Source organism: Epinephelus fuscoguttatus, linkage group LG22 (genome assembly GCF_011397635.1).
Source record: "Epinephelus fuscoguttatus linkage group LG22, E.fuscoguttatus.final_Chr_v1".
NCBI lineage: Eukaryota > Metazoa > Chordata > Actinopteri > Perciformes > Serranidae > Epinephelus > Epinephelus fuscoguttatus.
In genome coordinates, this window is record NC_064773.1 from 29,180,955 (window position 1) to 29,206,448 (window position 25,494).

Genomic DNA, 25,494 nt, shown 5'->3' on the forward strand with positions numbered 1-25,494 from the left:
AGGTGGGACTGATGAGGGTAGGGGGAAGACTGTGCCGATCTCAGGATCTAGATCCCAACGTCATCCATCTGATCATTCTGGATCCGAAGCATCCTACTACCCAGCTCATCATCAAGCACTATGATGAGTCCCTGCTGCAACCGGGTGCTGTTCGGAGAACTGAGATGCAAGTATTGGATTTTGGGAGGAAGACCAGCAATCCGTAAGCATCAGCACAGTTGCAGGGAGTGCCAGAGGTGGAAATTGTCTCCGGAAATGCCCAAGATGGCTGATCTTCACCTGCCAGACTGCGTTTCTTTAAACCACCTTTCTGGTCCACCGGTGTAGACTGCTTTGGACCCTACACCATCCGCGAGCAGAGAAGCGATGGGGAATCATCTTTAAGTGCTTAACTACCCATTGCGTGCATCTTGATTTGTTGGAAAATCTATAGATGTTGATGCCTTTCTTCTAGCTCTCCATCGTTTCATATCACATCATGCAAGCCCTTTGAGATCCTGGCAGATAGGGGGACGAACTTCCGTGTAGGAGACTGAGAGCTGAATGAGTGCTTCCAGGTCACGGAGCCCAAACCTCAGGAACTCTTGGCAGACCAGCAGATCTTGTTCACATTCAATTCGTCAGGTGCTCCACACTACGGCGGAGTCTGGGAGCGCGAGATCAGATCAGTCAAAAATGTCCTGCGAGTGATTCTTGGGAATCAGATCACTTCTAAAGCTGTTCTGCCAACTGTCCTTATTGAAGTGGAGGGCATCCTAAATTCAAAGCCTTTTGACTACCTTTCTGCCAATGCTGCAGATCCAGATCCAGGGACTCCCAAGTTGCTCCTGATGGGGCGGTGGGATGCCTCCTTGCCTCAAGCCATGTTCGGCAGTAGCAAGCTCTTTGGGCGACGAAAGTGGTGCCACAGCCAGATGTTAGCTGACCACTTCTGGATCCTTGACCCCCAGCTGCCTCGGGCCTCTTGGCCAACAGGGTGTGTCACAGCTGTCATGACGGGTAGAGATGGATGTGTCCAGTCCGTTGACGTTCAAGTCGGCCGACAAACTTATACCAGTCCAGTGTTATGTTTGATGGTACTTCCTGAGCTGAAAGAAGAATGAGTCTTTTTCGGGGAGGAATTGATCCCACCCCGGAGCAGCTGTGAAAAGACTCCTCTGAATTATATGTGTTTTCAACTATTCCTGATTCACCATCCCACAAAGGGTGAAAGTGCCAGAGTGAAACTGCAGGCTACCTTTCTAAACCACGCCCACTTTACCTGCCCAGGAAACCCTGTAGCAGGGGCGGAGACCATAAATTGTTTGTTCACCCATCTTTCACTCTTTGCTCGCCTTCACTCTGCAGCCTTGTGTGTCCGGTGTTTGATGTGTGCATCTTCACAGTTAACGTGAGTCTCAATTTATCAGTCTGGTTGCTCTTGATACTATTGCAGGTAGTTCACTTCTTGTGCACTTCTGCCTGATATCCTTTGTTTCCAGACATGCCATGTAAATTGTTTGATCCTGATCATTGATTTACCTGTGGTTGACTCTGGCTATTATGGCCTCTTTAGTTGTTTGTATATAGTGTACATTTGATTGAATAGTGAATATGGAATACCAGCTTTAATATGATTTGTTTCATTAGTTTGTTTGATTGTTAGAGATGGATCATTCATGAATTGATCACTCATTGTATCTCTCTATTGTATGTTTATTTCTCTTTTTGATGCAGCACACAGATACCCAGACACAAGAAATAGGGAACAAGGAGAATAAACATTCAATTCAAGTAAAAAAAAAAGCTGTGTTGCATCGTAATCTGCCTCCTCCTAGACCTCACTCCATACTATTGATGTCTTCTGACCGAGACTCTGTCTGCTCACCATGCACTCACTCTATCCCGAACCACATTGCCCCGTACAGTTCCCATAGTCTCAGAGTGTGCAGCTTTGAGTGGTTTTGATTTTATTTGTCTTTATTAATATGACTCAACATGACTTGGACTTGGTGAAAACTCTGGTTCTCTGTCCAATCAGGTGATGCTGGTTCATCCTAGTGACGCTATCCTAGTGCTGAACAGGCTGAACAGAGAACATCCTGACAGGATTTTGTTCAAGAGCCTCTTCCACTCAGGCTCACTCTCTGAAACTACTGACTGTAACATCTGCCTACGTCCAACCCAGCAGCTGCTGTGTAACTACACTGACGTCCGAACAGGCCAGCCTTGGTTCTGCTACAAGCCAAAGAACCTGAGCTGTGATGCCAGAATCAGCCATGCCATGGGACAACATGGTCGATTCATCAAAGCCAATGAGGAGAAGCTATTTCGAAGGTAAGGGAACAGAGACAGGACTGGCATTTTTTATACCCTCTGATAACATTCATACAGTGCTAACTATGTGAACACTCCCCATCGCACACTCTGCTCTGCTCATGCAAACCTTCTCCATTGCTGCTCCCACCCTCTGGAACTCACTCCCCAAACCCATCCGAGACTCCCCTCTCTCTCCATATTCAAAAAAACACTTAAGACTCACCTGTTCAATGCTGCTTTCAATCACTGACAGTTTCTCATCCTCATCCCTTATTTGTTCTCTTGCTTGTTTTGTTGTTTTTTTGTCCCTGAATTTGTAAAGCGTCTTTGAGTGCCTTGGAAAGCGCTGCATAAGTATAATGTGTTGTTATTATTATTATTATTATTATTATTATTATCATTATGTGTCTCCTTGATGGGAAGTTCGAGAAGTGTGTAAAAAAATGGTTTGGGGGGCACTATCCAGGCAGGAAAAGCAATGGGTTTCTACCATGGATGTATAAAAAGACCTGGGTACAGTTTTGGCAGCAGGGCCCCAGTTATTCAGCGCTACAGGTCAATTAAATCACATGCCTCCAGACTCCGCAATAGTTTCTACCCCTGGGCCATAAGAACTGCCAACAAACACTGATTTGCATTTCTTGTCAGGTAGGTGAAATATTAATAACTACTTAACTAATTTTATGGTGTCATAGAATGCAAGCATATTGATATTTAGCTGCTGTTTCATGCATTCTTGACTAAATATCTGATTCTGATCTCATTTCATAGCCTACTCCACTTGTACAAGACTAATATAGTTTCTGTCAAATTTTACTAAAATGTATAGGTTCAAAAGTGTGCTTTATTAAAATATATATCATATTAAAACAAGATAGTTCACAGTGTTGGGATAGGAAACAGGCAGGGAGCATTAGGGTTGTCAACTCAAGACAGAATGAGCCAGTTTGTAGGGATCTTGACCACCTATTAACCGTAGTTGTCAAAACATCACACTCTTTCCTGATGACTAAGTCCTTCTCTTTTAGTTTCAGCAGCTTCCACATGTTTTTCTAAACCTTTCCTTGGTTTGGACATCCTAAAACATTGACATTCACACCAACAATGCGGTGTTGGGATCCCTGCCTAGACAACCTCGCACTCATACAGACCTGGTCCCATCTAACCCTAACGACACACATGATGGCTACACAGAGTTTAAAAACTGTGACTCCACACCAGTCAGTTAGAACTGAAAACACCTCTTGAATGAGAGGTGGAACGTCTTCAAGAAACGCAAGCAAGTCCAGTTGCCTACAATATAGCACTTATGATCAGTGCAAATACTCTCTCCCCTTATATACCTTGAAGTATGAGTGTTAGCAGTGACATAGTAGACATCTAGTAGACATGTGGCCACATTCGCATTCCTTTAGAGTTGTGTTAATGGCAAATGTGAGTGTAATATTGATTCTCCCTTTAGTTCTAGTTTAGTCTCCACCAACTCTGGAGTGAAATATCTGTCCAAGCTGCTAATTGCTCTGCTGTGTTCACCAATTAATTGCTAACTTTGTCTGTCCGCTGTTCAGTGGTAAGTAGTGCACAGTTGGATAATTAGAGGCTCTTCGATGAAAACAGCTGCCTGCTGCATCTGATAAATAATGTTGATGAGAACTGTTAGACTCAACCAAAAAATAAATGTGTGAGCTGCAAAACTGAAACAAAGAGCTAAAAGATGCTACTGCGGTAATTTTAGTAGTTTTATTAATGAATTTTTTTGTGGACAAATATATATAAAAAAGCATCCACAGAACTTAAGAAATGTGCAGAGAAAAGCCTGCAAAAGTTTTCAATGCAAAGAGCCATAATTGTTCTTGTTTGCAGCTTAAGGTGCCTGTCAGCAGTTTTATAAATGTCTCTTACAGTGATGGTCTAGGGAGAAATGTTCGTGGGACTGCAGGGAATGTTATTTTTGTTTGTTTGGTTGTTTTTTGCTGCAACACCATGAGTGCCCACTAAGAAAAATTGGAAGCAGGGCTAAGCTGTGTTCCCGGAGGCCTGGTTTAACATCTGCCTGGTTAGCAAGAGCTAACACAATGGCAGTAGCTAACATCTGACACTGAGCCATTAAATGGTCCCAACAAACTCACACCAACACCAAAGCTGCTCAACTTTGTTGTTAAATCCATAATACATTAGTGTTGTGATGCTAATAGCCCAGTAATTGTGTGTGTGGGCAGACTCTGTCCCTGCTGTAGAGCTTCCATTTCTGCAGCCGTAGTCTCCTAGAGGAGGGGGAGGCAGAAGGACCACAGGCCTCATTGTGAACAGAGAGTGAAAACGGTGCAAGTCATAAGACTCACCTTACTGTGGGCTTGTTCCAGAAAATAGAGATGATAGAATAAAAGGTTTGTAGCCTAGTGATATTAAAGGTATTTTCTTTCCTTTTTGAATTTGTTGAATTAACTTCCAAGCAGTTGTCTCCAATTATAGAAATTTCAGACTTGTACCCACCTTTGTTGTATTTATGTTGCTCATGTAGTGTGTTCAAGAGATATTTTGTTGTGTGCTCTCATCCTCAGTGGTGTCAACTTAAAAGTCTACATTCGGGCTTCAGGACCTGCCAGGTTCACTGTGTTGCCAAAAAAGAAAGGTAAAGCACATTTTTTACTACTGTCACCACTGTCTGTAACTCAAAACTAAATTAGCTACAAATTAAAACAGAAAAAAGCCTGTTTGTACCCAACTTACCACTGTCTTCTCGCTAGCATTCGCCTTTAGGAGATGTATTCAGCCAATATGAGAAAAGCACTGGGAGCATGGAATACTATGCTAAAATTTGATGAACATGGCATCAGCTGTTAGCAGTGTATTTAGACTTTTTGGAACAAGGTTAGCCCATAAGATGTTCATTCAATCACATTATACCAGTTTTCCCAAAATTTTGCTTACTTGTTCTTGGCTAGAAAGCTAACACTGTCTTTTCCATAACTGTGTGGATGGAGTGTTTACTATTTGCATATACTCAGAGCGTACCATTACAATGCACAACAACACTTTTCTGCTTTTGGAAATTAGCTTAATTTTAGCTTTAACCAAGATTACTGGCAGCTAGCAAGTAGCCCAAATGTTTAGCAGTTAAAACTTGTGTATTAATGTTCTTGTTGCCATCAATCATTTCTTCCACTTTTGAAGACCACTTGTCACCTCCACGTCACCTCTCTGGTGGGCACGGAACCTGGTGTAGGAGGTGGTGTGGTATCAACCTCTCTGGTGTAGAGAAGGGTAGGACTCTCATGTTTTCCAGTTGCCCAGGTTGAGAGGCACCAGGCGGCTGTGGGGATACTCCTAAGTCCCCAGCTGAGTGCTGCTGTTGGAGTTCTGAGAGGGCTGCCTTGATACGACTGCAGGTTGCTAAGAGGAGGTCTCGACTGTTGTATGTGCATACAGGCCAAACAGCAACTGAAGTACCTGGCTCTCTTGGAGTCTCTGGGGGATGGGCTGGAAAGTGTGCTGACTGGGGACTCCTTAGGTCTTCTGGGGGACGTCAACACTCATGTGAGAAACAATGAAGAAACCTGGAAGGGGTGGATTGGGAGGAACCACCTGCCTGACCTGAACTTGAGTGGTGTTTGTTTTGGACTTCTGTGCTAGTGATAGATTGGCCATAACAAATACCAAGTTTGGACATAGGGAGGCTCTTAAGTGTACCTGGTGCCAGAACACCCTGGGCCAAAGATCGATGATTGACTTTGTGGTTGTATCATCACATCTGCAGCCATATGTCTTTGACATTGTCGGTACCTGTCATGGCGGCAACCTCAGAATCTGCTAGTGAAGACCGGCAGTGAAGGAGATTGTCAGGCTAAAAAAGAAGACCTTTTTGGTTTGGTTGGCCAAGGAGTCTTCTGCAGCAGCAGACAGGTACTGGTTGGCCAGAAGGGCTGTGGTGGCCACCGAAGCAAAAACCCAAGTGTGAGAGGAGTTCAGGGAGGCTATAGAGAAGGACTTTCAGTTGAGCCTCAAGGAAGTTCTGGCAAGCCATGAGACACCTCATGGCGGGGAAAGCAGGGCTTGGCTTAGACTGTGTTCAGCAGAGAAGGAGACTGCTGACCCAGACTGGAGATATTGTTGAGCGTTGGAAAGAGAACTTTGAGAAACTCTGTCATGTCCTCCATGGAGGAAGCCAGAGCCTGAAGACATGGGGGAACTCTATCCCTGATGGAGGTTGCTGAGGTAATCAAAAAGTTCCCCAGCTGCAAGGCACTGGGTGTGGATGAGCTATGCCCTGAGATGCTGGAGGCTCTCGATATTGTTGGGCTGTTTTGACTAACATGCCTTTTCGATGTCGCATGGAGGTCAGGGACAGTGCCCTATGGAATGGCAGACCGGGTGGTGGTTCCCATTTTCAAAAAAAGGCAACTGGAGGATGTGCTCCAGTTATCAGGGTATGCTCAGCCTCCCTGGTGCTGGAAAGGAGGCACTGACTGATTGTCAAGCCATTCAGGAGGAGCAATGTGGCTTCTATCCTGACCGTGGAACAGCGGACCAGCTCTAGCTTTAGATGGAGTTTGCCCATCCTGTCTACATGTGTTTTGCAGACTTGGAGAAAGCTCATGGCCGCATCCCTTGAGGAGTGTTAGGGGGGATACTGCAGGATTGTTGATATGAGCAGTCTGGTCCTTGTATGACCAGAGGGAGAGCTGTGCTTGCATACTTAGCATAATGTAAAACACTTTCTCAGTGGATTTCATTTTCCGCCAGGGTTGTACCTTGTCACAGACTCTGTTTGTGATATTCAGGGACAGGATCTCAAGGCACAGCCAAGGGAGGAAGGGGTCCGGTGTGGGGACATTAGAATTACATCTCTGCTTTTTGCATATGATGTGATCCTGTCGACTTTGTCACACTGTGACCTCCCGCATGCACTGGGGTGGTTTGCAGCCAAGTGTGAAGCACTTGGGATGAGAGTCAGCACCTCCAAATCTGAGTCCATTGGTCTCATTGGGGAAACGGTGGATTGCCTCCTCTAGCATGGGAGAGTTACTGCCCCAAATGAAGGACTTCAAGTATACTGGGGTCTTGTTCATAAGTCAGGGTAAAATGGAGTTTGAAATGTATAGGTGGTTTGGTGTGGCCTCTGTAGTGATGCAGGCACTGCGCTGGAGCATCAAGGTAAAGAGGGAGCTTACGTTTACAAAAATTTATCAAAAGCTTGTTGATCTCTTACTACGTTTTAAGGATATTGATGGGGCGTAGCTCAGTACAAAAATGGACCTAACTCCATAACCCTTCTGCCAGTCATCATGAAACCTGCAGAAAGCAGCTAAAGTCATACTAACGGTGATTTTTAAATCGATTTGGATGTAAAGATTAGAACCTGCTCTGATACACAGACCGGATGCTTTCTACCTCAGAATTCTTCCTTGAAATGAAAGATGCAGAATCAGAGGCACAGAAGACTTAAACCTTATTTCAAGTTAAGGTTGGTTTCATGGGCGTAGCGGACGCGGGGTACGCGTGGGACATGTCCCCCGCACTTCCCGTATCTGTGCCCTCTGTCCACCGCACTTTTTACAGCTGTTGCAGCCGCTCAATTCGTTTTTAACATGTGGTAACGTGTTTTTTCTTTAAACGCACCATGAATAGGCGGGGCCAGGCGGCATACATGCTGTGGTATTGTGATCTGAATTAATCACACAGACGAGATGTGTTTCTGCTGGGCAGTGCTTCTGTGTGTTAACTATGTTCAGCAAACCAGCCAGCAAGAAGCAAAAAACCTTGCACAGTTTCTTCCAAACAAACCGTGTAAGTTGAGTAATGCTCAGTGGCGGTTCTAGGCCAGTTTCAATGGGGGGCCCAAGCTAGGGCCAGTCCTTTTGATACAGGGGCACATACAAGTACGGTCAAATATCTAAGTCTGAACAATAAGATATATATATGTGTAAGGGGGTCCGGGGGCATGCTCCCCCGGGAGAAAATTTTGTATTTGATTTAAAGGCATCAATCTGGTGAATTCTGAGAGCAAAGTTATGATGGCAGAATATGCCTAGATTTCAACATCTTTGTGCTTTTTATGTGTGAAAAATGTTCCATTTTTACTGATAAAAACACTAGTTGTATGTTATGGTGAAGGGTTACACTCAAAATACGGCTAAGTATTAGTGGTTAAACATTTCAGTAATCAAAAGAAAAATGACTGACGTACTGATCTGCCTCTGGAGGGCTATTTTAATATTTAAAATCATGTGCAGACAAAATATTCTTTTAAAATTCTCACATTCACAAGTACAGTTCCAGATACGCAAAACAATACAAAATACGCAAAACAAAAGGAAAACAAAAGGTGAGATTCAAATAAATTACACACAAATAGGCACAAATTACTGCTTTCCTCCCTCCCTCTCGATTTGCAAGTAGAAGACAGTCCATGTAATATGGCCTTTATAAAGAAAAATGCACCAGTGTTAATCCTAAAGTGGTCTCAAGAAGACAAATCAACTTTCTTATATAAACTGCAATGATGTGTGCTGAAACCTGAATCAGAGACAAAACGCAGCATAGAAAACTGAATCCAACATTTTCAAGGAAGATTAATTTGAAATATTAAAATAATAAACAGCTGATAAAAGTGCTGCTTAAACCATTTGTTTTTTCTTGCACCAAAAGAGCAATAGAATTCATTTCTATAATAGAAACCCAACTTAATCCTGACAGGTTTTGACACTGTATGATATTTAAAAGACAGATCATCTTGACCCCTAAAAATATCCCCACCTATTACTTCCTCTCAGGTCAACTGGAGGTGAAGAGTAGTAGTGTGACATCTGGACCCTCTGGCTATTACTACCAGGGTGCATGGCGTGCGCTAGATGGAACAACAGTTCAACAGTTCAACACCTCTTCCGCTATCACTGAGTGTCTGAAAGGGAAGAAAGTCCACCTGTATGGAGACTCCACTGTCAGACAGTGGTTTGAATTCCTCAACAAAAACCTACCAGGTACCTGATCGGCAGGGATTTCTGGCAACAGTTTGATTTTGTTCACACTGCAGCTTAATCTGTTCCCTCTGTATACTTTCAGATCTTAAGGAGTTTCACCCACAGGGCCGGACGAAATTTGGACCTTTCATGGCCATAGACAATGCAAACAGCATCATGGTGACGTTCAACTTCCACGGCCCTCCTTTAGTCAGTTTTATCAGGGTCCCACCTACCACATTTTATTACATTGCCAATGAAATAGACCGCTTAACCGGAGGCACCGACACCATTGTAGGAGTTGGCATCTGGGCTCACTTCCCCTCTTTCCCCATAGAGCTCTACATCCGGCGGTTGCAGAGCATCCGCAGGGCAGTGGTGCGGCTGCTGACCAGGGCTCCAGGGACAGTGGTTATCATCCGGACAGGACACCCCAGAGCTTTGACATTTGATCTGTCGCTAATCTTCAGTGACTGGTACTCACTTCAGCGTTATAAGGTGCTCAGAGCCATGTTTAAAGGAATGAATGTTCATCTGATCGATGCCTGGTCGATGGTCCTGGCCCACCACCTGCCACACAACATCCACCCACTACCTCCCATTATTAAAAACATGATTAATATTCTGTTGTCCCATGCGTGCCCTCAAAACAGCACCTAGGTGTGTGTTGATAGGGGGAGGGAGTCTAGATTCAAGCATGCGAAGTTTACATGTTATCCACATGTTGAGAAATTAAGAGAACAGGGGTGGTGAGTGTGAACCACACAATGATATGGTGATGTGCAGGTGAAACACTGTGCAGCTGATGCATAGGCCAAACAGCTGATGAAGTGTTTTCACACTTGGTCCTTTTCAGCCACCTAAGAGGACTCAGAGCAGTGACTCAGCATTTTTTGCGTAAATGTGAACACTCCAAGAGAACTCAGTGGTCTGAGTTCAGTTTGCTTCAAGTCTGTGGTGTGGTTCACTTAACCTGTGCATTTTGAACAAAAAAGGCTCTGGGTCCGCTTTGCCTTTTGCTATTGTATTGTAGCCCTCCAAACGTGCAGTAGACAGATCACACGCTATTTCAGTGAGATGCATAATCAGTGGACGAGGAGTACTTTGGTCTGATGATGAAACAACTGCACTCCCCCAGATATGGAACGAGGACAAGATCAAACAACAGCTGCAGTGCCACATCAAAGTGTGTGTGTGTGTGTGTGTGTGTGTGTGTGTGTGTGTGTGTGTGTAGGCATGTGTGTGTAGGCTATAGTGTGAATAGAAAGAGGACTGAGGCCCCATCAAAGCTGAAGTGGACCAGAAAGAGAACTGAGTCCCCTTTCTGTTGGTCCACTTTTTGGTCCACTTTAAGAGAACTGAGTTCGGTTCACCTAAAAAGGACCAAGTGAAAAAATACCCTAATACTCCAAAGTTCTGGCTCGGCTTGTTGTGTCTGTATGAACTACACAATCAAGTCATTTGCATCTGATCCTGCTCCATCAAGTGTTTTCTACAGAGTATTTTTGTGACTCAAGTGATTTTGACAAAAGGGTTTTTGACCAAGAACTGACTTGAACTCCAGGCCACTTTTCTGGCCAAGGTTGGGAGCAAATTTGTTAGTGTAATGTACCTGTTTAGTCTTATGCTTTAGTATCAGTTGACCTTTAAAAATACATGTCCAGGCAGTATACTCTGCTTGATCATAACCAGTCACACCTTGGTTTATTGTTTCATGTATCCACATAATGTGCTCACACACACACACACACACACACACACACACACACACACACACACACACACACACTCATTGGTGTATTGTATTGAATACAGGATCTGATGTTCAAGGACGATGTGCACACACACACACACACTCATTGGTGTATTGTATTGGATGCAGGATCTGACAAGATCTGATGTTCAAGGACTGAAGTGGGAAGTACCTTGGATCTGATAGGATGTGATGTGCATGTATGACACCATTATGTTTGGGCTTATGTGTAAATGTCCCATAAATGCCTTGTGAAAGAGTGTTACAAGTGTTAAAAACTCTTAACAATGCTTACCTGCCGGATGAGTTAATCTGTGAGCATTCTCGGAACCCATCGGCTGTATTTGGCATCTGACTTCCGGCAGACGGCAATACAGCTCTGGGGGCAGACCCCCTGATTTTTTGGCATTCCAGTTTGGAGGAGACGAATTTCCGTTTCCGACTTCTGTTTCCTCCCCCCGATCATATAAGTACCAAGTGCTGAACCATTGCGGTGGATTCATAGTTTGCAGTGATGCCAATTATGTTCCGCCTCGTTAGTTCACCGTACAGACCATTTAACCTGGCAACAACTGCAGCCAGCTCAAACATGATTGGTCAATATCACGCGGATTACAAACAGTCTACAACCGGAAACCAGGGCTCTTCCGCTCTTCTTCCAGAGGCACGATCTCCAGGGTTTGCCTACAGACTCTACATTCACTGAATGTAGAGTCTGTATACAGAGACTAATCTGTGAGCTACTTGTTGAGTATTTTAAAGGGATAGTGCACCCAAAAATGAAAATTCAGCCATTATCTACTCACCCTCATGCCGAGGGAGGCTCTGGTGAAGTTTTAGAGTCCTCACATCCCTTGCGGAGATCGGCGGGGGGAGCGGCTAGCACACCTAATGGCTGACGGCGCCCCAGACTAACGTCCAAGAACACAAATTGAAACCACAAAATATCTCCAACATGCTCATCCGTAGTAATCCAAGTGTCCTGAAGCCCCGACATATATAGTTGCTTTGAAAAATGTCATTTGAACTTTGTTTTTAGCCTCAGTGTAGCCTTCTCTGTGCTCCGCGCTCACATGTGCGCACTTGCGCGAGACCAGCGAAAGCATATTTGCATCACGTATCTGGCTGACTCGCAGGAATCGGACTCAGGGTGCTGGCAGTGTGGAGCCGGTGCCGGTCTTAGAAGGACTCTTGAAATCCCGGCTCAGAGTGGAACATTTTACTGTCAATCTGTGGACAATTTACAGGACTTTAAAGAAAGATGGACTGTTGGGGGTGTCCTGTGCTCTGTGACAGGGAATGGAGAGCTGGTGTATAATTTCTGAGTATTTGTTTGACGTTTACTGTGTCTGCGGACTGTTTATTCAGGAGCAGCTTTTGTCTGTTGTTGTTTGTTTGTTTGTTTTGTTTTTCATTTTTCGTGATGGTTTGAACTTAATGGTTTTCAGTCATTGCTGAAATGATTTAATAAAGGGACTTGAAAACCTCTCCTCTCCTCTCCTGGCTCTCTTTTCCACTCCTTTCCTTTCCTCTCCTCTCCTCAATTTGTTCTCCTTCTCTCCTCTTTCTCTTGTCCCAGTGAACAGGCCTGTGATCAATTATTTCATATTGAGTTTTTGGCTTAAAAAGACATGTGGAAGCGGGAAGGTAATTCAGCGTCTGTCTCCACTCGCACCAGGCAGCAGGTGAACCTGAATCAGCCAAAGAGTTGGAGGGAGACGGTGTAATTTTACACCAGACTAGCTTACTTGTTGTGAAATGTAATGTTGGGTTATTGCCTAAGTTCGTCTGGCTGTATTGAGATGTTTTAAAAGTGGTTTAATTTCACAACAGTGACAAACAGTGCTGAGGCTCAGAGCAAACTCTATCATTATCTGTCTGCCTATGAAGGCAGGTAAGGGAAACATGACGCTGCTCTGCAGGGTGCTAAATTTACCGACAATTACTGTGGTGTCTGTGAAAGGGGAAGTTACAGAGAAAGAGGCAGAGGTTCGACTCAGATGCAGCAATCGGGCATACAACACACTTTTAATTGAGAATTGATGCCATGGACCAAATTGAAAAACTAAAATAAAGGATTAAAAAGAAAAGAGAAAAGAAAAAAGAAATAGAAAAAGTTGTCTTGCAAAAAGGGCACTTATCTAGACAGTGGGCAAAGGGGCAGGTGCTTGAGCACCACGTGCCTGTGTTCTACCATGACAAATCCAAATATCAGTTGTGAAAAAAGCCTGTACACTTGACCAGTAATATTGAACTAAAGTCAGTATGTAACCACGTTATTCTGTTCAGCTGTACTCTACTGCAAATGGATGCTTTAGGTCCTGTAGTTTAGTATGATACCTGTGTCTTCACTGTAGCCTTAAATCTGCGCAGCAGGTTTTATTTTCTAACAATGAGTCTGCTTCATTTCTCACCCTCAGCTCTGCCTGTCATACCTGCTGCTTCTTCACGTTTTTGCCGGACAATTGTCATCACGTCTCTGCTCCTTTCATTTTCTTGTTCTCTCTGTACTTTTTTAGGAGCCCCTAATTTTTGGTGAGGCATTCTGACTTAGCCAATCAGGCTGCAGTCTGCCTTATACAGTGGTGGAAAAAAGTTTTCGGACACCCTTAAAATTTTACACAATCTCAAATATTATCATGAAATATTTGTGTTTCAAAAGGTGTGGCTGCATTAGACAGATACAAACAAATACAAATTATATTTTTTTGTTTATTGTTTACAAGAAAAACTAACAAAACTAAATTCTTGACAGTTTCAATATGTCAGTTCTCAACATTGTCGGTATCAAAGTCAACAAATAACAGAGAATGTGTTCAAAACTGAACAAAAAATAAATAAACCATCACATCATCAAATTAATATTTAGTAGTCCTGCCACTGGCACGTAGTAGAGCTCTAATCCTGGCTGGCATGTTCCCCACGAGCCTTTCACACTGTTGAGGGATAATCTTGTCCCATTCTTCTTGAATTACTGCTTTTAATTCTTCTAAATTCTTTGGTTTATGCTTTGAAACAGACCTTTTGATAATCCACCACAGATTTTCAATGGGGCTCATGTCCGGGGACTGAGCTGGCCACTCTAAGACCTGGATACTGTGCTCCTGCAGCCAAGTTCTACTGGCCTTGGATGTGTGGCAAGGGGCATTATCTTGTTGAAACATCCAGTTTTTACCTCAACGGAACAGTGCACGCGCAGAAGGGAGCATGTGGGTTTTGAGAATGGTACAATACTTGGTAGAGTTCAATGTGCCATCACAGACAGTGAGATGACCAACACCAGCAGCACTCATGCATCCCCAAACCATGATACTGCCTCCACCATGCTTGACAGTAGGTACTGTACATGCTGGAGATAATGCTTCGCCTGGCCTTCTGCGTACCCTCACATTAGTAGGAGGAAGATAAAGCTGGAAACTGGACTCATCTGACCACAAAATCTTCTTCCAATTCCTGGCTGTCCAGTTCTTGTGTGCCTGGGCCCAACGCCGGGCTAACCTCTGTCTCTCATTGATCAGGGCTTCTTGATAGCCTTGTAGGACCTTAAGCCATGATCTAAAAGTCAGCCACGTACAGTGCGGGTGGAACACTGGACACCAGTTTGGTTTGACCACTGCTGCTGAAGTTCCTGTGATGTCGTGGGGCAGTTTTGCCTGCACATGCAGATCAGGATGCGGTCATTTCTTGCTGAAGAAACCCTTGCACGCCCAGATCTTGGTTTGTCTTCCAAGCTGTTGGTTCGTCTGTATTTCTGCAGAGTGTATCCAACTGCTGAAGGACTGCATCTGCACTTCCTGGCTATCTGGCGGCAGCTGTACCCTTCCTGGCTGAGAATCTTTATCTTCAGGCGTGTTTCCTGCGTTAGGTTCCTTGTTTTAGCCATTTTTGTGTCTGAAGAACTTTCAAATGTGCTGGCTTTATGTAGACACGAAGCTTGGCAACAAAAATTGTGTCTTTTAATGAAAAGAACGACCTTCATCACTGGTACCAAAATGACCCAATACTCAAAATTTCTTATGTATTTTTATGGAACCAATCAATTTTAAGTTTTTAGGATTTATTTAGTATTTTGGCTGTGACTGTACTGAAAGAAATTGCACTTGAAGACCTAAGAGTGATTCTTAATGCAATATTTCACAAATGCATGGGGTGTCCGAAAACTTTTTTCGACCACTGTATGTTCACATTATTGGAGCTTGTGTGTTCTGCACATCTGAACCCCTATGTCACATGGACTGAACCATTTATCAGATGGTTGACATTCACATTGGTACGTAATGACACCACTATGTTTATTTATCATGTAAATACATATAACTTGTATTGTCAGTGAAAAAAGACTGCAAGTAAATTGTTGTTCTTGATCCTATTTAAGGGTCAACTATAGACCATTTCTCACTGTATGTTTGATATGTTTTTTTGTGTTATAACAAAGACCATTGCAGGAGATTTTTATTCTCTGTGTTTTACATAAGGCATTGCAGCAACAGATTCAGCCTCACACACCTCAACAGGCACAGCCAATTTTACCATCATTATCTACCTGCTGCGTCTTTTTATGTACCACCCATTTACCAGTGAGAGCAAAGTCTTCACTGCTGCGCCTCTAAGACACTGTACAGCTGAAATTGGACTCCATCTCAAAGAACACCCGAGCTGGTAGGCCACTGAACATAATATATTTAGTGAGGCTATTCACACAACACTTTAACACTGAGACATGTTCTTGAGAGCTTTGGAAAAGATGACATTATGTGTGTGATAAACTGACTTACATGCTCTTCTCTTTTTTATTCCAAAATCTGTCTGAGTGCTGCTTAACTAAATAATGACACAACAGAACTGAGAAGTACATTTCAGGATTCAATTTTAGTAGGGGTATACAGTTCATAAAATTCACACTTCAGCACAGTCATGTCATGTTAAGGGTTTTGATACATCAAAAAAGTAGAAATGCTAGAAGAATTTTCTTGATTTTCACATTTAAGTACAATATATTATAACTTCTTATACTACAGAATAGAAGTGTAGTGCCCTCTGTGTGTATGCACAGTAAGGCAAAGCATCTCTAAAGCACAGGCCCGTTTTTGTTGTGTTTTGTTTGCTTTTGCATGAAGCCACTTTGTTTCTACTTGGAGCATTTTTGATAAAATTTAATTATACTTTAAACTCATTATAAATTCAAATAAATGGTACTTTAAAGTTTTTTTTATCACTTTATTTTGATTCAAAGTATATTTATTGTATATTATAATAGTTATCTACAGAAATGATCAAAGTATACTTAAAATATTTAGTTGAGCACATTATTGTACTAAAAGCGTGCTATTTTCTTATTTAAAATCTGTTTCAAGTAAAATGTACTGAATTTGTTATGCATTTCAAGTGTGCTTAAATTGTACTTAAGAAATTCTTCCAATAGAAACAAAGTTGGATGAAAGTTTATTTTTAAAAAGTACAGAATTACTAGTAAAAGATGTGCTTAAGTATATTTAAGTGCAACAACAGAGCCTGTTTTACCTGTTGCTGTAATCACATCCATCGCTGGTAATGTTTTGTTGGCAAGCAACACACCATCAAAAATCCAGCCCTGTGACTACGCCTTAAATCTTTTTGAATCTAGCAGATAGACAACATTCTTGTTATATTATACATAATAATAATAAATGATATGACATGTGTGTATATATAACAACTGTGCCTGTAAAAGGGACTCATGTTACTGAGGTGGCTCTTTTGGCACGTAGGAGTGTTTAATGTTAAAACAAGGTGAGATACTCTTGTCTATTACTGCTGTGAGCATGCTCCAGTGCTGTCTGAAGTCACCACCCTCACATTTATTACCAGGAAATCCAGCAAACAAAACAAACTTTCCGGCAAATGAGCAGGACAGAGTGCAGAACCTGCTAAGATATCATCACTGTGTTCTCTCCACACGATTCTCTGCTGAGGTAAGACACATTATATGCTCAATTAAAGTACATTTAGAGTTTCCTTTTATAGACGTGAAAACTAAATGTTGCCACCAACCATTCTAATGTACATGTGAACTTTTGAGGGACTTTTATACTTCAGTTTTATGATATGTATGTAGAGTAAAAATTGGATAATTAATAGTAAGGACTTTGGACAATTTAAATGTGCTGCTAATACATTTTTTTCAAACACTGGTTTGTCAGCAGATAATTCAATTTCCGTTTATTTCATTTAGTGACTGGTTCAGAGAAAAAGGGCTGTTTCTGAAGCATGATACCTTTATACTGTATACATTCAAGCACAAAGCTGCAGCAAGCTGAACTTCTGAACGTCTGCATTCTTTAGATCAGACTGTCTGATTTCTCTTACATCAACGGCATTTGTTGTCTTAGCAGAAATATGTTTGAACAGTTTGCAGAAGGCTATTCTGATCTGTGTCATGAGAGGGAAAACACATGTGTGCAACTTGTTGTGTTGTGGATCACAGGAGACTGCAGTGTCCAAATGAATTCAGATATTTACAGTACATGATGTACATTATGGGGTTGCCTAACTACAAGAGAGGCTGCTGTCTTTGGTTGTGGCTTTCATGGATGGTTGATGAATTACCTGTAAGACCGGATCTAGTCATGATAGCTGAAAGTTGGACATGTCACATTACTTGTATAGAGAGAATTTCACAATTATGTTCAAGTTTCAGCATAACAAGGTTTCAGTTACCCTTTTGTTTTTATGTTTTATTCAGTACCAGAGGAAGTTGTTACAGTGCTACTACGGCCATAGATCAGGACTGTCATGAAGGCCAGAGCTTGTACAAGAAGGGAGTACAGCACCATCTTCCTCGTTCTGGCCGTGGCTGTCTTAATCTTAGTGCTACATAACATGGACTTTCTGGAGGTGGGAACATGTTTTTAGTGGGATCACTTGAATGATGGACCCCATTTGAAATGTTTAATGTTGGTCAGGTTTCAGGGTATACTTTTTAAATATGTGTTTCACTGTGATTCAAGATAACAGTAATGCTCTTCACTGTAATTAAATGCAGTTTGAGTTAAATGTTAATTTTCCTCTCAGTCCTGTGATTATGCCGACAATATTCTAAACTACTGAGACCAAAATCATCAGTGTGTTCCATTCTACTTTTCCCATCAGAGATTTCTGTATTTATGTTTTTTTTCTGTGCTCTTTTCAGTGGTTTGAGTTGGGCAGGGCTCAGTCTGAACAATCTGAAAAACAAATCAACATTTGAATCAAAATCTGATGACAGTTGGTGAATGTCAATCATATCTGATCAAAAAAGTTTTGTTTTTTTTCCTGTTTGGTCATGAATATTTGATATTAACGAGAAATACTTAAGAGTAGAAGCCAGGTTTTCTCCTGGTATTGCCGAAGGTCCTCAGACTGGGCTGCAAGTCTGCCTCCTCCAACTCAACTCGCTGAAACTTTTTTTTTTTTTTGGCCTGTTGTGGCTTCCCAATATAATCAAAGATGTATAGCCTATTTGTGCCATTTTGACAGTTTTTCAGTTTGCTACATCCCTGATGAAAAGTCATTGGTAAATACGTGATTAGTCACCTGACACGTAGCCGTTAAATCGCGGGGTGCTGTAGCAAAGTGCTTCAGTGCCAGCAGTGCCCCCTTTTGCACAGGGGGTGCTGCAGCAGCCCAGCAACCCTACTTCCTGTGGTTATGAATAGAGATATGAAAGGACTGGTGGAAAGCACTAAGACTGCCGAGCAGGCACAGATAGCTTGTGAAAATGGGATGATTTGATTAACAGATCAGTAAAGTTCAGCAAAATCTTGGTTTGTGACCAAGGTTGCTTGGGGGTATGACCTAAAGTACTGAATTTTCAAGAAAGGACACAAAGTTTCGGTCACGTAGCAAAGGTGATTATGCCGTCCGTGTGACTCTCCTCGTGCTAGCCTTGTGCTTTCCGATGATCTAATGTAGGATATCCATTTAGGGGCAGTAAAGGAAGAGATTTGAAGAAGGATGTCCATGTGGTGATAGAGAAAAAGGTACAAGAACCCAAGGGAGAGAAGTGAAGATCCCCTGATCAATTGCTGGGGGACACTTTGTCGCTCTGAACAAGATTGGGAGTTGGACAAAGTTTTTATATCTGAGAACAAGACATTAGGCTCGTTCGAGATGAACTGCCCCTCGCCTGGAAAGTAGACAAGAGCAGGCAGCTGCAGCAGGAGGCGGTGACAAAAGGCCGCGATGAAGTAGGACAGTTTCCAGCAGCCTTCAGTCCGTACAGGAAGTCACAGACACACTAACATCCTGTCTGGAATGATGTCAATTCATATTTATATCAGTTTGTTTTCAGTCTCCAGTTGTTTTAATTACGATAGATTAATTTATTAAAATGCTTTACAGGTGATCTGTAGTTTATGTTCATGGTTTATCCTCCATTTGACATGAATTCTCCTGTAAATCAGCATCATATCAGTTTGACCTGTCCCCTCAACTACACAGGCTGAATAAACAGTGCTTGAGTATAAGGTTCATATTTTCAGAGGAAAAAAAAAATACAAGACAACCGCTTTCATTAAGGCTCAGTCAGATATAGTCAGGGCTTCACATCTGATGTTATTTTAAGAGTCCTCACATCCCACTGACCACAAGTCTCTGTGTTGCTAAATACTTCAATGATTATCAAAGTCCAGTGTCAATACACAGTAGACTGTGTGTAGTTTATGATGAATGTATTTAGTCTCTGGTGACTAAACTTCACCATCAGTCACACAACATGTTTTCTGTTCACAGAATAAACCTTCAGATCAGACAAATACAATCTTAATCTCTAAAAATCCACACAAATGAGTAGTTTATCTAAAACGTCATATTGTTGAGTCAACATCTAAACCAATCAGCTGTTAGATCGTCAGAGCAAGTCGGGATGAAGTTGGACACAAAACTAACCGGCATGCATTGTGCGCCGATCGCCGGTGATCGAATCTGCGCAGGCCTGGCTCATCTCAAACGAACCGATAAACTGAGCAGAACAATTTTTCTGTTACCGTAGACTGAGATGAACCAGGGCCTGATGAGATGGAGTTACTGCAAGTGCTGGAGCTTATCCTGTTTACACTCAATCCACTAAATATCATATCTCATAACTCATATCGCAGCGGTGCCTGGACAGCGTGACGTGTGTGGTTGTGCTGCTGCCGTGGTCCTGCCAGATGCCTCCTGCTGCTGCTGCCATCATTAGTCATTAGTCATACTTCTACTGTTATTATACACGACTATTGTCACACTTGTATACTGCCAGATATTAATACATACTTTCAACATATTGTACCACAGTAGCCAGAACTATAACTATAATATTATTACTTTCAATAATGTTGTTGTAAGCTACTGTCATTACCTGCATCTCTCTCTCTCTCTCTCTCTCTCTCTCTCTCTCTCTCTCTCTGTCTCATTGTGTCATACGGATTACTGTTAATTTATTATGCTGATCTGTTCTGTACGCCATCTATTGCACGTCTGTCCGTCCTGGAAGAGGGTTCCCTCCTCAGTTGCTCTTCCTGAGGTTTCTACTGTTTTTTCCCCGTTAAAGGGTTTTTTGGGGAGTTTTTCCTTATCCGCTGTGAGGGTCATAAGGACAGAGGGATGTCGTATGCTGTAAAGCCCTTTGAGGCAAATTGTGATTTGTGATATTGGGCTGTATAAATAAAATTGATTGATTGATTGATTGATTGATTGATTGATTGATTGATTGATAAATGAGTTGCTGTTACTGATTTTGGAGGTTTTTGGACTTTTTGCATTTTTACTTCCACCTTTGTTCTTCAGAATCCAAGGAGGTCACGAGTAAAGGAGCAATAGGGCAAAGATAGAAAATAATTGACTCATTGTCTTTGATTAATTCCATTTTGATTGCATTTATTACATCTGATTGATAGTACAGTTTCATTGCTGTAAGCTTCTGCATACAGAATCCGTTTAAGGGTTAAAATAAGGTAACTCATCTGTTGTTAAAGTCAAAGTTTTCTTTCTTTCTCTTTCTACAACTGATTTAAGGGTTTCTTGAAGAATCACGTCGCCTTACAGATGTAAAATTCCAGATTGTGTGCAGCTAAGTCAGGCCCATAGACAAAGGCTTATCAGTTGGGTTGGACATTTTCCTAGAGAGCAAAAGTATAACTGTTACATTTTAGAAGGGAGCTGTTGTCAAATAGTGCTCTCATCTAGTATTTTTATGTTCAAGCCACTAGGATGCTGTTGAGAGGGCAGTGGGGGAGGCTTTAGGAAGAAGACCATCAATAGCTGGATGAATCACCTTTGCACCTGTCTATAAATTGATTAGAAATCTCTCTTAACCCCTGCCAGTTTCAGCATGAAGTGAACGCCATCATCCTCCCGAGAGTTACCACTCACCCTGACATGAATCACAGCTTCTGCACCTTCCAGCCACTCTCCCCTGAGGACGCTCTAGAGGAACGCCTCCTACTAGACTCCATTGCTTGGCCTGAAACTCCACCTTTGCCAGCTCCTCTTTACTCAGTGAATACCAGTGATCCAGCTCACAGCACCTTCACCATTCTCCCAAGGAGGGGAGGAGGACAGTGGCATGTAGGGGATCAGCTGGAGGTCATGATAACAATGTCTGACTTCCAGGGCCGTCCCAAGAAGTCTGGGGGGGACTTCTTACTCGCCCGCTTGCACAACCTGAAGCTTGGTGCAGGTGTAGCTGGGCAAGTGTTGGATCATCTCAATGGGAGCTACTCTGCTGTGTTCTCCTTACCCTGGGAAGGAGGCGCGCAGGTTGAGGTATTGCTAAAAGCTATCATGGTAAATGTGGTTGTACTGTAGGTGTGTAAATCTATCTTCAGTGGTGGCCCTGAGGGTCAAAACACAGAAAAACACATCATTTTAGAAACAAAATTACAGCATTTCACAAAACAATATTTCCCAAAACACGACAACATTTCAATCAGGAGATACTCATTCTAAAAGAAAATAATATTTATTTACATATGCACATAAGTATGAGAAATGACAAGAGTCTTTGGCAATCGTGATGTCATCTATTCCGAGAGGGTGGGAAAGACATAGTGGATTAGGTATCTCCCCCCATGGAGTCTAGACGCTGGTGGTGGTGGTGGTGATGAAATGAGATGAAAAGAGCTGAGGATCTGGATGTTAAGAGGAGTGGGCTTTTGATGAGCTTGTCCTGTCAGAGCATATGATGACTTCAAGCCAAACTGATTTTGTGACACACAGAATTACAATCATATGAGTGCAGAGACAATGGGTATGAATAACAAGCAAAAAGGCAGCAATGACAGAATAATTGTCTTTATTAATATGACTTAACATGACTTGGATTTGGTGAAAACTCTGGTTCTCTGTCCAATCAGGTGATGCTGGTTCATCCTGATGAGGCCATCTCAGTGTTGAAAAGGCTGAACAGGGAACATCCTGACAGGGTTTACTTCAGGAGCCTCTTCCGCTCAGGCTCACTCTCTGAAACTACTGTCTGTGACGTCTGCCTGCGTCCAACCCAGCAGCCGCTGTGCAACTACACTGACCTCCGTACAGGCGAGCCTTGGTTCTGCTACAAGCCAAAGAACCTGAGCTGTGATGCCAGAATCAGCCACACCATGAAAGGAAAAGGTGGCTTCACCATGGCCAATGAGAGGAAGCTCTTTCGGAGGTGAGGGAAAAGAGAGACAGGGCTCGCATCTTATATAACTTAAAATAACATTCATCAAGTGCCAATGGATCTTGCCAATGTCTAGGCAAGAAACAACCACTTTTCGTGCTGAAAGACCAGCTGGAAACATAGCAGTCGGTTGCTACTATTGATGTATAAAGAGACCTGGATACAGCATTGTCAGCAGGGTCCCAGTTATTCATATGAAAATTGCTCGGAAAGTGGTTCAGTTGTCAAATGATCACCCAAATGATAGCCAATGCTTTCACATTGTGCGACCCATAGAGCAGGCACACTGGAGACTTCTGCCGGCTGAGTTGGCTACTTCTGGTTAAATGCACTGTTAGCGTGAATTCAAAAGTCCAGTTCTTCTCAACTTTCTCATTGTTATTTGACTGAACGGATTTAATTCCTGTAGTGAAATGAGTCATTTAGCAGGGGTTGTGACAAAAAATGTATCCACTAGTTTACAGAGGTCTCTTTCTTGCTGTAATTCAATGAGAAAAAGTCTTTTTGGGCCACAGGGCATCATGTGACAAACCTGGAAGTTGTAATTCTACTGACTGGTCACCATGAAAACTGGCTGGGGTCCTGGTCACTACAGAACACCCATTTTTGGTGCCTACAAAGCCGCTACAAAAACAGACATGACTTCCTGTATCACAACTGGTGTCACTGTTTGTTGGTCTTGAACAGATATCACATCATTCACCATCTCCTCCACCTCCAGATAACAAAGTCATCTCATATACAAAGTTACTTTTGAAACATTGATATGATAGATATGAAACATGGAAATGTAACATGTGTACAATGCCAACATTTTTCTTCTGGCCACTGGGCTGTTGTAACTACAGGCAGTAAAGACTGAATCTAAAGATGCCTCCAGTTTTATGACACAATGATGACACAAATAAAACTCAGTGTGCATTAAGAAATGTCGTTCAGTTATTGGACTGTTTGCCCACACAGTTTTTCACAAAGTTATCATCCTTGTTTGTGAACAACTAAACCTTTCAAAGATTCCCCTTTCAAACCTGTTAATTATAACATCATCTGTTACCAGTTAACCTGTTGACCTGTGAAATGTTCCAAACAGGTGTTCTTTAGTTGCCCCTGTCCCAACTTTTTTTTGGAAGGTGTTGCTGACATCAAAATCAGAAGTGTATATGTCACAGAGTGACCAGAGGGGTATTCCAGAAAGCAGGTTTAGTGAGAACTCTGAGTATGTTAACCCTGAAATGAGGGGAACTCTGGGTTTTCAGTTCCAGAAAGAGAGGTAAATCAAACTCTGAGTCAATCACCATGGCAACTGAGTCTGTGAACCTAACCTGCTCGACGGCAGGTTTTCTTCAATAAACCCTGAGTTTTTCTCCGTCTCCTCCCTCTTACACGCTGTTTCATTTCCTCATTCATTCAGTCCGTGTCAAAGCTTGTATCGAAGCGCGTTAATTAGCGGAGATTTACCGTCTGTCACAGTCTAAATCCTGCTGGATATTAGTTTGTTACTCAGGACTGTCTTAAGTTACTGTGTTTATGCACATCAATCATTTCTTTGGACATCGGTTTTTGTCTTTACATTCAAATATTACACAGCGAGAATTCACCCTCAGCTCAGAATCAAACTTCTGTCCTTATTATATGTAGGCCTATAATTTTTTATAACACTGTGCACAAGGATCAGACTGTCAGTCTGTTAGAGCAGCTCCCAAATGTTTATTGCACATAATGTGTAGGTCTAATTATTTAAATTTTAAAAATCGGTATGAAGCTTTAGACACGTAGTATCAATGACTAATGATCTCTATCACTGATGTCATTGGTCGCACTGATGGAACATAATTCCTATAGCCTAATATTGGGGATTATACAGTATGTTAATATTTCTGAGTGAGCAATGGTGCAGCATTTCAGTGTCTTTAAATTTACTACATCTGTAGCTGAAATAAAGTCACTGAATGCTATTGAGTCAAGATACAAATAGATGTCCTACATTTTAAAATCTACTGTATTTTAACCTCAACGCCTTTTCAAGTGCAAATCACCAAACATATTATTACTGGGTCAGACTGTGAGTTTACAGTCAGGTCTTTATGTCTTTGATCTATAGCCTAGCCTGTATGTTTTAAATCTTCCTATTTTTCAGTTGCTGCCTCCTGTGTTTTTCCCCATCACATTAAATCTGAACAAATATATTATTATATATTATTAATATAATGTAATGTATCGACAGCCTGATACACAGTCAGATTCCACCACTTTATCTTCATTAAGGAAATGTAAGTCTGATAAATGATGAATAAACGGACAACACTGAATAAAACTTTTTTATTAACTTTATGGTTAACTTATTTACACTTTCCTCGCTCTGACTCTGGCTCTTCTTTTAAAGATAAACGTGAACCATCTACTACACATGCATTAATATCTCTACATCCACTGGATTAAAAATTTACCTGTTGCCATGGTGAATCGTGGAGTCGGAGCTCCATTGATGATGGCTTTTTATTGTCGGCTTAACTCAGAGTGAACATACTCAGAGTTGACTGAACTAACTCAGATCAGCTGTTCTGGAACCGGATACTCAGAGTTTCCCATCTCAGGGTAAGTCAACTCAGAGTTCAGGGTTAGACTCAGGGTTTGTTGAACCTCCTACCTGGAATACCCCTCAGGAGAGAATTGTTTGTGGGTGGGATTTCATTGTATTTTCAGTTTGCAGTGTGTATGTGTTTTCTCTTTTTTTGACTCAGTTGAAATGCACCAGAGCAAATCATGCCTCCTGGGCCTAGAGGACCTCCCTTTGCAATTTAGTGCACCTGCAGATAATCACTAATCAG

At 42.2% G+C, this 25,494-nt stretch overlaps 2 protein-coding genes across 7 annotated transcripts in view; both read left to right on the plus strand.

Moving 5' to 3' along the window:
- Window positions 1–14,462, plus strand: part of LOC125882477 (NXPE family member 3-like) — a 49,189-nt gene extending 34,727 nt beyond the window's left edge. Inside the window, exons 5-8 of the mRNA XM_049566182.1 lie at window positions 2,021–2,316; window positions 4,860–4,930; window positions 9,072–9,278; window positions 9,361–14,462. Of these exons, the coding sequence (XP_049422139.1) occupies window positions 2,021–2,316; window positions 4,860–4,930; window positions 9,072–9,278; window positions 9,361–9,917 (1,131 nt within the window). The 3' untranslated portion in view covers window positions 9,918–14,462. The remainder of the gene's footprint in view (window positions 1–2,020; window positions 2,317–4,859; window positions 4,931–9,071; window positions 9,279–9,360) is intronic.
- A 267-nt stretch (window positions 14,463–14,729) lies between these two features.
- Window positions 14,730–25,494, plus strand: part of LOC125882475 (NXPE family member 3-like) — a 60,047-nt gene continuing 49,282 nt past the window's right edge. For 2 of the 6 annotated variants that reach the window (XM_049566176.1, XM_049566173.1), the window contains exon 1: window positions 16,605–16,961. Coding sequence is in view for 3 of the 6 variants with exons in the window: in XM_049566172.1 (XP_049422129.1) it covers window positions 16,767–16,961; window positions 21,331–21,771 (636 nt within the window). In the remaining 3 variants the exon portion in view is untranslated. Of the gene's footprint in view, window positions 15,670–16,587; window positions 16,962–17,731; window positions 17,884–21,330; window positions 21,772–25,494 lie in introns of those variants that run through there. The other 4 variants (XM_049566181.1, XM_049566180.1, XM_049566175.1 and 1 more) reach the window with 4 other exon arrangements.